Here is an 11,940-nt window from a genome sequence, read left to right as displayed (position 1 = left end):
CGGATTGCGCCGGATTGCGCAGGAGCGAGAATGGAAGCCGGAAGTCCTGCCGGGGCGTCCAGATTAGCCCTTGAGACCAAATCCCCGGTGGCTGCTGTCCGTGCACAAATTAAGGTTTACACGAAAACCGAGTTAAGAAGAAAACGCGCCAAAGTGGTGAGGGCGCAGGGGATTCATTTTCTCGGAGTCGTTCCAGTGAGTAGTTTGCGGCGATGATGCACATCGCTTAGTTTCGCCCCGGCGCCGCGGCCGGCCCCCTGCAGGCCGCGGCGCGGAAGCCGGCGCCCGGGTGGGGGGCGCCCGCGATGCCGCCGCGGCCGGACCTTCCCGCCGCCCCGCCGGAAGTGCTCTGCTGACCCGCCGCGCCGCGGGAAGATGGCGCAGGAGGCTGGCGACATGGAAGATGGGCAGCTCTCCGACTCGGATTCCGACATGACGGTCGCACCCAGCGACAGGCCGCTGCAGGTGCCGGTGAGCGTGGAGGGCGGGCGGCTGGTTCTGGGCCCGGCGCGCGGAGCCCGGGCCGCCGGGAGCGGGGATGGCGCGGCGGCGGCAGCGCGCCGTGCGAACCCTGGGTCGGCGTCTCGCTGCGAGCAGGGACCGCGAGGGTGGCAGCCTCCCGGAGGCAGGCGTGCGGCGGTCTTTTCTCCGCCTTCCATGCGCCCCTTTTCCGAGTTCCCCACTTCAGTGCTGCTAGGTCGTCTTGGAGGACAGATTTTGCGGAAAATGTAGCACCTGGGGACATCGACCCGAAGCAGCCTATGGAGCTCATTTTCACACTGAGCGCATAAGGAGACTGAGGACCGGTAATGAAGTTTATCACCTGCTCAGGGGCCTGGTCTTCCATATTTCCATCAGACCTAGCTTTGTCATGCGGTAATATGGCACTAGGTTTTGTATTGTCCCGGTTTTCTAAATGGTAGTTTGTCTTGACCCCCGTACTAAGTAGCAACCTCTTTGAGGGCCTTGGTGCCAAGCTGCCCGCTCAGAATCCTGACACCGCCACTATTTGTCCTGTGGCAGGTTATTTAGCCTAGTGCTCCCATCTGTAGACAAGGAATGATAATAGTACGCCACTGATAGAGTAGTTAAAAATTCAGTAGAGTATACAGAGCCTGAGAAATGTTAGCTGCCAATATTACTTGAAGATAGGAAGACTATCTTATTAACTGAAATCACCCCCCATCCTCCATTTCTAGCACATAATAGCTCAAAAAATACTTGCTTTAGTACAAAAAGCAAAGGTGATTATGTAGCATATAAATGTCTTAGGAAATTGATACCAAGGTGTTTTGTTTTTCAGTGTCTTTCAGGATTACATAGATCAGCCCATGAATTGGTAAACTTAACGTCATGGACTCTGCAGTTTTAAAAGTAGTATGTTGGGGTTACTGTTTAATCTGAGAGGAGTAAAGTCACGAAACCATGCAAGGGAAGTTTATGTGTCCTTATGCATGGACGGCATCCTTGGAAAGAAAGAAAACATTGTTTTAACTGCTAGTAACAGTGTATTGTCATTTTCAAACATTCTGACAATAACTGAAAAGGTCGAAAGTCTTCTAAAGGTGAGAATTAGGAGCTTTGGTAATTTCTTGAAAGGAAGCCTTAGAATTACATTCTGTTATAGATATAAGAATTGTGTCTTTAAAATTGTAAATTCCATGTGGATCTTCAGAAAAGCAGGGGCCGGATTAATTATAGAGATTTTAAATATCAAGTATGCTTCAAAAAGATCCAGTTGAATTCCTAAATAATTTTTTTTAAATAGCACCTGATGAGTGGAGTTAATATGTTTTGTGAATTTATTTCCTTTCGCTTGCAGAAAGCACTAGATGGGGACACTGTCTTGAGGCCCTTCCAGGATACTACAGCAGCCTGTGCACCAGTATCATATTATCGGACTGTTAAAGGTGTGGATTCAAGTGAAGAGAGTTTTTCTGATTCAGATGATGATAGCTCTCTTTGGAAACGAAAGCGACAGAAATGTTTTAACCCTCCTCCCAAGCCAGAGGCTTTTCCGTTTGGGCAGAGCAGCCAGAAGCTGCCTGTTGCTGGAGGGAAGAAGGTTAACAACATATGGGGTGCTGTGCTACAGGAGCAGAATCAAGATGCAGTGGCCACTGAACTTGGTATCTTGGAAATGGAAGGCACTATTGACAAAAGCAGACAATCCGAGACCTACAATTACTTGCTTGCTAAAAAACTTAAGAGGGACTCTGAAGAACATACAAAAGAATTAGACAAAGAGCTAGATGACTATATGCGTGGCAGCAAGAAAATAGGCTCAAAAGAAGAGGAAAACGGGCAAGGTCATCTCAAACGGAAAAGGCCTGTCAAAGACAGAGTAGGAGACAGACTAGAAATGAACTATAAAGGCCGGTATGAGATCACAGAGGATGATTCTCAAGAGAAAGTGGCTGATGAGATTTCTTTCAGGTGAGCATTTAAATTTTTCCTACAAATGAGCACTTGACCAACTCTTTCATTTACAAATACACTGATGATGATGTTCCTTTTTGAGTTTTTTTTTTAAATTTAAGGAACAGACTTTTGCAGACTTATGAACTTTTAAGCAACTCCATTTAGTGCCGTAGAGTTCTTTAGATTAAAAACTTATTTTTTTAAATCATACAGTTGTCTTTTAGTGTTTTCAAGCATTCATGGCTTTTTTGTTACTTGTACATGTGATAAAATTCACCCCCCTTTTTTTTTGTAAATGTATCAGTTCTACAAGTGTCATCATAAACCAGTTTTAAAACATTTCATTCAGCCCAATAAGATCCCTTATACCCATATGCTCCTTTAAAGTTAACCCCTAAGCCACAGTGAGGAGAGCCATGGGTCAGGCAGCCAAGGTTTTACAGCTCTTTAAAACACTGCACAAGACAGGACATCAGGTTATTAAAAATGATGCCAGAGCATTAGAAGGAGCCAGAATAAAGATAAATGAAGAATTTGAAAGTAATAAAAGTGAAGCTTTTCCTGAGAAAATGGAAGAGCTAATCAAAATAGGTTCCAATGTTGAATTGTCACTCAACATCGGTTATACAAGGTACACACACGGACCGCATTACGCTGAAATTGGTCTCCAGGAAAGACCTTCTTTTAGAAAATGTGCCATGTTGTGATGCACCAACTCAGGAGCAGTGAATCTTCTGGAATAAAATCAAGTCTTTGTCATTTTTAATCTTAAAATATGTAACTGGCAAAAGTCCCAGAAATGCAGATATTTTCTCTGAACTGGCAAAAGAAAGGGAGGAAGGAAGGAAAGAAGGAAGGACGGAGGGAGGGGGTAGAGAGAGGGAGGAAAGGAAGGAAGAGCAAAGAAAAAATTAACCTTTATTCCCATACCAAGATAACTGCTAATCTACTATCTGTAGGCATAAACTTGTATTTCTGGACTTTTCATGTTGATGGAATTATACAAAATGTGGTCTCTCTGCCTGGCTTCTTTTACTAAGTGTAATGTTTTTGAGATTCATCCCTGTTGTAGCAGGAATCAACACTTTATTATACACACACATATTCATAATAAATGGCAGTCTCACTTTTTGGCTGTTCTGAATAATGCTGTTATGAACTTGCATATGCAGATCTTTGGACATGTATTTTCATTTCTCGGGTAAATACTGAGGAGTAGAATTGGTAAATTTACATTTCATGTTTTTTTAACAAGTTTAAATTTTGTTTTGTCAGTAACTCTAAATCAGTAGTGCAAATTGTCACAAATTTGAAAACAAATATGCTTCAAGAGTAATATAGCTAATAGGAAAACAAGTGTTTACTTTCCAGGCAAGCCTGTCAGCACTAGTACTGGAGTTTTAAAATACTGAGAAAGTTTGAAATTTGAGCACTGGAAAGGAACTTAGAGATTTTGTAAACTAAAGCCTCACTTTACAGATATGGAAAACTGAAGCCCAATAGTTGGCTTATTCAGAGCCACAAATTTAGTAAGTGTCGGACCTGGAACTAAACTCTGGTCCCTTTGTTCTGCGTTGCCTCGCATCGAGAAGCCAGGTCTGGTTAGGGAACCAGTAAGACTTCTGCAGTATTACTCTTCTTTCATCTGTGGGCAGTGTGGGCTCTGACGTTATAAGTGTTACTGAGGCACCCTGTGTTTTTACCTTGCAGTGGTATAATGAAAATAATAGTACCTACTTCAAAAGCTTGTTGAGAGAATTAACTGAGATAATGCATAGAAAGTTCTTAGGATTATGCTTATCCTATAGTAACCATCGGTAAGCATTAGCTTTGTGCTGAGCAAGTGAGGGAAAAATCCCATCCATTTTAAAGGAGAGCTAACCTTTAGGCGTAACGATGGAAAGCATAGTATATGTTTGTTACTTGTGGCAGGAGTGGACTGGTTTTATCTTTTGCTTTTAGGCTTGCTTTCCGCTTGGTATATGTGCATATTAATTTTGAAATCCACCATAATTCAGTAAAGCAAAGTGAAGAAGCCAGTTATAAGACTGAAATATGGAACCCTGAGGTTACTCTCTCCTTGGGTGACCCAAGATACAAATGTTACCATTTCAAGGTTTAAGTATTGAAGATTTCGAAAAGTAAATGTTATTAGAATAGGATTTAAATCTAATTCGGGACTACACTGGAGAGTAAGGTGGGTTTCTTCAACCTTATACAACAAATAAATAAATTACTATTACTTTATTTGTGACTTATCAGATTGCAGGAACCAAAGAAAGATCTGATAGCCCGAGTAGTGAGTATAATTGGGAACAAAAAAGCAATTGAACTTCTGATGGAAACTGCTGAAGTTGAACAAAATGGTGGCCTTTTTATAATGGTAAGACTAATAGTTTCATTGTTTCCATTTGAATTGTGTTTCATTTGATTTTTTTTAAAAGTAAACTTGTCTATGTTGAGTCATAAATTTATCATAAATTATTAGTGTGCTTCAGTTTTTTAAGCACTTCATTAACAATGAAGACTGAATAAAAAATATTAAGTATCCTGAGTTTTAATACTTTACTACAAATTGTAGCCAGTTAGTGTACAGTCAACAGCCATCTCATAGGATTCATTCAGGGTAGGGGCTGAAATTTTTGAAATTTTAAGAAAAAAATCAGAGGAGAGAGAAACCTGGAAGCTCAGATTCTGAGAAAATATGGATTTTTGAGTGCCTTGTTTTGAGTTCTGGATCTGCGACTCATTATGCGCGAGGTTCAGCTAAATTGTTTGACTTCTCAGTGCCTCAGTCTCCCCAGCTATAAAATGGAAATTAATTCTATGTTGTAAGGATTAGATGACATTAAACCTGTAAAGTGCTGATCACAGTGCCTGCTACTTAGTAGTGGTGAACAGAAATGTTACTTTTGGCCATTTAGTTCATATATTCTTGAAAATCAGTTCTTGGGGACAAAATAAATCTTGTTATGTATAAAGTATAATAGATATGTAGTATATCTATAAGTATTAAAATTATATGGGTAGCAGGGGCCAATAGGGAAAAAATGTCTGAAAGGTTCCTGGGGTGGGTGAAATTATGAAAAAAAAAAGATTAAAAAACACTTTACTGTTTCAAAATGGCAGAAAGAATAGCAGCATTTTACCCCCATGGAATGGTTTGGCAGATCTCATGAATTCAGCTTTCACCACAGGGTGAGGATGTAGTTTGAAACGGCTTCCATATTTGCTCTTCACAAGAATAGTAACATCACAAGAGAATAACTCAGTATTATTCGTGGAAACCAATTAGAATTGATAGTGTTGGCTGAAGAAAGTCTATGAACATAGATTATAGAAGTCAAAACCAAAGCAAATTATAATAGTCATGAATGTGCCAGCACCCCTGTTTGTGTCACTGTTAAGAAGATACTTTGATTTTCATTTAGTTCAGCACACAGTTACAGGTTCATCAGTATTTTAATGCTGTAGTAATATAGTTAAATTGTATATTCCTGCGAGCTAATGCAAATCTACTGAACGTTGGTCAGGTGTAAGTCCAAATTTACTTTCTTTTGATTCATTCTTTCTTTGCACAATTATTTATTGTTGTGTACCAGGCGCCATTTTAGACACAAGAAGCTTCTGTTGTTGGGGTGGGAGGGAGACCGTCTATCAAGAATAAATATATTATCTCCGGGTATATTAGAAAGTGATAAATGCTTTGGGAAAAGACATAGATCAAATGTAGGTAGAGAGAGGAGAGATGGACATTGCAGTTAAACTGGAATGGTCAAGGTAGACCTTGGGCACGTCTCTGTTTAAAAGATGCTTTGGCCATTCATGGGAAGAGTCTAACAGTATATTTTTCCCGTTCCTTTTGTAGAATGGTAGTAGAAGAAGAACACCAGGTGGAGTTTTCCTGAATCTCCTGAAAAACACTCCTAGTATCAGTGAGGAACAAATTAAGGTAAAAATGACTTTTAAGATTCATGATAATTTGACTTCCACCTAGCCTCTAGCTTCATTTTCTACTCATCTCCATCACTTGCTCTGCCTTAAATTGACCAATTTTGTTGTCTCATGTCAAGTAAAATTTATGCTTTTTGTAAAGCTCTGCCTCTTTTTCTTCCTTTTCAGAGCCAAGATGCATTCATTGTTTCATTCATTCCTCTGTCTCCTCTATTTCTCATAAACTGGAAGCTAGGCACTTCAGTATTAATCATTTTTTATTACTAGAATGTCTTATATGTGAATCCTACAGTGCACATTTTTCACAGCCCAGAATTTGATATCTTTTGAATTGTTAATTAAGAAACATGATTTGTACTTAGAGATGAAGGTTGAGAACTAGCCTTTTACATAGGAAAGCTGTGTACACATGCAACACGGCAGCTATGCTTGAGAAGCGGTATATTCTGTTTATTATAACAGTGAGTGATAAAGGTGATAGGAATACGTTTTAGCTATTATGCTAAATTACGCTAATGATGACAGAAATAGAAGCCATTTCTCTTGAGCTGATGTTCCATGTGAGCTTATTTTGCATCTGCTCAATGTCATTTCTTTTACCTTAGATTTTCTGGTTGTTCAGTTCCATTCACTTTTTTAAAAATCTGTTATTGAAATTGCTACAGGAAATGTTAACTTGTTGCACATTTGAAATCTCTAGCCAGTAACTGCTTTTTTTCTCTCATTGGAACAATTATTTTGATGACACAGATTTGTAACAATGTAAATATCCTTAGGAACACAGTTATTGATTGATGAAACAGTTCATACCTGTATATTCTCCCAACTCCCGCACTATAATTCCTGACAAAAAGTGTATACTGAGAAGGAACATTCTTCTTGGATTTTGTTTGATAGCAAAATGTCGCTCTTCAGAGAAATAGCATGACGTGATGAAAAGAATTCTCTAAGATTCACAATCTGGGTTTTAATTTTAAATTTGCCATTTAGTGATTGTATGACCATGAGCAGATCACTAACTCTCTCTTAGCTTTAATTGTCTCATCTATAAAGTGGAGACTTTAATACATGCCCTGCCTATTTAATAGCGTTTTAAAAGGATCACATAAAATACCTACAAAAACTTTTTGTAAGTAACTAAACTTTAGACAAACCAGTTTTCAGAAGCAAGAGAGAAGAAAATAACATTTATTCACCATGAGCTTGGCACTGGGCCAAATATTTATATGATTTAGACTTCACCACAATTTATCAAAATGGGTTTTGTATTATTATGCAAATGAAGAGTAATGAAAAATGATATGCCTGGGCTTACACAGAACACTGATTTCAGACCCACGTTGTTTTCACTGAATCACATGTCTTCGAAACTCAATTCTTTTCCAACTCATTGCGGAGAAGGGGATTTTAATGTTAGGTTTTTATGTTAAATTACCAGAAATGTTGCATTATAATAAACAATATAAATATTTGGAATACCTAATAATAGGGGAATGTTGATTTACAGGGACATTCTTAAAAGGACTGTCCTCTAGCCTCTTATTTTTGTGAAGCCATTTTAAGGAAATGAGAAAATGCAGTAATTCTGAATTTTTTAAGAAGGCAAAATAAAATTTATAAAGAAAAAGAAGCATGGGGCAATAGGTTGGTATGAAAAACACCAAAGTGTTATCAGTGATTTGGTTTGTGAAGGATTACAAATGTTTTGGCTTTAAGATTTTTCTGTGTTTTTCTAAATTTTCTGTATGTACATGGGATGAGTACTTTTCTTATTAGAGGGAAAAACCTGAAGGCAATAGAATTTTAGTGTAGGTAATTTCATATGCCATCCAAATGATCATGTAATTCTTTTAATCACTGTATTGCTAATGATCACAGTCTGCAGAGATTTTTGTTTTGGAAAAAAACAAAGTTTCTGAAAAAAAGTAAGAATAGTTAAAAGTTCATTTGCTATATTTTTTAAAAAGCTCAGCTATACCAGTGTCTCTGCAAACAGTATATAGTTCAGGTTCTTAACTCATAGAGTTAATTATGTAGAGATACAGATGGGAGGGGAAAAATTGCTCTCAGATTATCTGTTATTGTAGCAACTTATAAGTATGTTAAAACATTTTGGGGGAGCCATCCCCCAATTCCGTCAAAATTCATAACCATGGGAATGACGTCTCTTTTTAATAAGAATTGCCAATTTGGGGGGAAAAGGGGAACCTCATAATTTTACTAGTGTTGCCAGCATTGTACTACTCAGAATTGTTTTTACAAGATGCTTGAATGTGCTTCCACGTAAAATGAAATTCTTTTTATAGCTTCTTTCTATCTGTCCACTTGAAGGTAAATAGATGCTTGAAAAAAAATGTAAATTATCACACTTGCGAGGGCAACATGATAGGATTTAAGTGTATGGATTTGGAGAAAACAAATATGAGTTTAGATGTTATACCTTCACATGTTAGCTCTTCACGAGGCACATGTAACCTTGCGCCTCACTTTCCTTGTCTGCAGACAAGGATAATACCCACCTCAGAGGTTCACGTGAGAATGAGAAGACTTAACATATGTGTAAAGTTCTTAACATAATGCCTGATACGTAAAAGTGCTCATTCAGTAAATGGTAGCCCTTTTTGTCCTTCCAGAACTTTTCCGTCACATATATATCCTCCTCCTTCACCCCTAGTCCCCCCTAATTTCTTTAGGAAATACTTATATTCCTCTTCTTCATCAGAGCACTCATATTCTGAAACTTTCCCTTATCCCTTTAATTTCAAGTTTCCTTATTTCTTCCTCTGCTACCTCTGTGTACTGCTGATAACTATTTAGCATAAATTTTAGAAGGAGAGGGCCCCCTTTATGTCACCATCCTTCATAGTGCTTTTCATAAACAAAAAGGGATTTGCACTTTGTGTACTTTAAAAATACAATAGGGACTGGCTTGGCTATAGCTTTTAAGAGCCCCTTCCCAGAAAATAATAGGATGTCAGTGTGTCCTGTCTTTACTAGCTTCTCTTTTAATCCTTTGAACTTCCTCTGTCTTAGCAGTCTTTTTTCTTTAGATCCCTAACATTCTTTTTTTCCCCCACCCTCTGAAACAACACCTATCTATCTGTATCAGGTTATTTTATATTTTCCATGTAATAGTTTATTGAGTGCATTTTCTGCTTGAACAGCTCTCATTCACTGGTAGTTTTGCCTCTCAGAGGGCATTTGACAATTGGGGGATGAGGTGAGGTGAGTATGTGCTGGTGGGTAGAGGTCAGGTATGCTACTGAACATTCTACAGTGCACACAGCAGACTGCTACAACAAAGAATTACCTAGCTCAAAATTTTGGTAGCATCATGGTCGAGAAACCCTATACTAAAGGAATCTTATATTTTCATACTATAAAACCCCTTTTCTAGCATCCTGGAATGTATTCTGGTGTTATGTTATTTTTATGCCTTGTGATAAAAGTTTTTAACAAAGACTTACATCTTCACACTTGAGTTACAGCAGTGTTTTTTAAGGGATAGAATTTTTCTTGTACCATGTAGGCTACATGATCATACAGAGTCACAATATAAGCATAGCTCAGTTTCTTAACATGCTAGTGTAATCACATATGGTTACTATGGCATTTCACAGTTAATCTTTATCCCAAAGACTTCTGTTTTGTTGTAATAAATTATATTCCATTTAAATCCTAAACAACACGAATTTCTTACTGTATCTTCCCATTTAGGAAACCTTTAACTATAGAGATGATATGGTAGACTATCCATGGGCCCTGGACCTAGCACTAGGTTAAATTTGCATCATAACTTCATCCTCTACTTGCAGTGGGGACTTACTTAATATCCTGGACTCTGTGTCTAATTATGAGTCTAATAATATTTCCGTGTTTTTTTTGTGTGTGTGAGAAATGGAGATAATGATTAACATAAGGGGTCTCCCTAGTAACAAACTTTTAATAAACGATAATTCCTATTTATTAAATTATTTATTATTATAGGATATCTTCTACATTGAAAATCAAAAGGAATATGAAAATAAAAAAGCCGCTAGGAAGAGGAGAACTCAAGTGTTGGGGAAAAAGATGAAACAAGCCATTAAAAGTCTGAATTTTCAAGAAGATGATGATACTTCACGAGAAACTTTTGCAAGTGACACAAATGAGGCCCTGGCCTCTCTTGAAGAACCACAGGAAGGACGTGGGGAAACGAAGCTGGATGCAGAGGAGGCCATCGAGGTGGACCATTCTCATGATCTGGACATTTTTTAGTGCATTTTAAGGAACAGACCTTTCTAAAATAACACCCTAACAGACCATTTCTACTGAGATCGCTTCATTTTACTTGGCACTGATAAACATGAAAATCTGGAGAGAAAGAACTGTTTTCTCATTTTAAATAAAATTGACTGTGGGGAGATGAATGTGATTGATATGAACATTTAAAAATCTCTCATGTCTGACAAAGTACTTAGAAGTATATAGCAGAAGATTTAATTTCTCAATCTGTTGCATGTGCTAATTATTACTAGTTAATAATCAGTTTTGTCCAGGTATTATGTCATTGAAAAGTTTGATTTTCTGATTTATCTTTGCAGTGAATTATGACTGGTTTTAAAACATTCCATTAAAAGATCCTAATAAGACACGTAAATTGTTTAGCTATTATAGATGCATCCAAATTTAGTTTGTCTGTGTGCTAAGAACTCTTAGACGATTTTAAGGGTAGTGAATAAATTCAAATAGGTTTGTACTGATAGCTCTTCCCACTTATTTGCTTGTCTAGAAGTAAATAAACAAGCTTTTCAAAGAGGTACTGATTCGTAACTTTAACTTTGTTTTTGACTTCTTAATTAACTGTCATACACTAAGTACTGAATGTGATCCATACCTCTGTAATTACCATGGACATTTAAATTTTTTCAATGGTGGCCTGCCTAAGACTGTTTTACCTTATGTTAAGGAAGTTAGAATAATGTCACATCTGCATGAATTTTCAAATTATTCATTTTTCTTGAAGGAACAAGCCTTTCTAAAGGTAGGTTATTTAAGATGCTCCAAGAGTTGACTGTAGTTTACAAGATAGATTAAGGAAAAAATAGGTAGGAAGCAATTACAAACTTTTTTACAGGCAATGTACTTGAATTCTTTCAGTAATTTCTGAAATACATAGTCATTGAAGTTGAATTTAAGGATCTAAATGGGAAAAGAAGAGGAAAATGGTTATCGTTTGCTTTTTATCTATAAATGCAAAAATAAAAATTCGAGATTTGGCAGTCCTTTATGAGTTTCAAGTGGTTTATTTTTTCATCACATATTCTTTGATAAGATTACCATATCCAAGGAAAGAAGATTAGGAAGCTGGATACTGTCCCCAAGATAATTGATGAGCTGATTTTAAAGGTAAGAGTATTAGGAAAGATAATTATTCAGAAATCTAAATGCCATAGTCATGTAAATAATGCTAATTTTCCTGGTGAAAGTTTTTGGTTTTGAGGTTTGTGAAGGGCATTAATGACTAAGAGACTATTTCGTCCTCATTAAAAGGGCTGTTTCCCCCACCTTCCTGGTTCATTTCAT

General features: G+C 37.6%; 1 protein-coding gene and 1 pseudogene across 3 annotated transcripts; both read left to right on the top strand.

The window, feature by feature from the left end:
* The first annotated feature begins 230 nt into the window (after positions 1-230).
* Positions 231-11,644, top strand: PHAX (phosphorylated adaptor for RNA export). 3 transcript variants are annotated; one of them, XM_016121932.2, is made up of 5 exons: positions 231-465; positions 1,823-2,436; positions 4,684-4,804; positions 6,290-6,373; positions 10,363-11,545. In XM_016121932.2, exons 1-5 carry the CDS (start codon positions 376-378, stop codon positions 10,630-10,632), a joined length of 1,179 nt encoding a protein of 392 aa, XP_015977418.2. In that variant the 5' UTR covers positions 231-375; the 3' UTR covers positions 10,633-11,545. The 3 variants fall into 3 exon arrangements, with proteins under 3 accessions (XP_015977418.2, XP_015977417.2, XP_036081540.1); XM_016121931.2 differs by having other exon boundaries at positions 231-471; XM_036225647.1 differs by lacking the exon at positions 231-465 and adding an exon at positions 861-1,565 and having other exon boundaries at positions 10,363-11,644.
* LOC107498606 lies at positions 2,447-3,536 on the top strand (annotated as a pseudogene).
* Positions 11,645-11,940: the final 296 nt, after the last annotated feature.

This window comes from Rousettus aegyptiacus, unplaced genomic scaffold (assembly GCF_014176215.1).
Source record: "Rousettus aegyptiacus isolate mRouAeg1 unplaced genomic scaffold, mRouAeg1.p scaffold_m13_p_8, whole genome shotgun sequence".
Classification (NCBI taxonomy): Eukaryota; Metazoa; Chordata; class Mammalia; order Chiroptera; family Pteropodidae; genus Rousettus; species Rousettus aegyptiacus.
The sequence above is the reverse complement of the archived record's forward strand: the minus strand, read 5'-3'. Positions and strand labels throughout refer to the sequence as shown.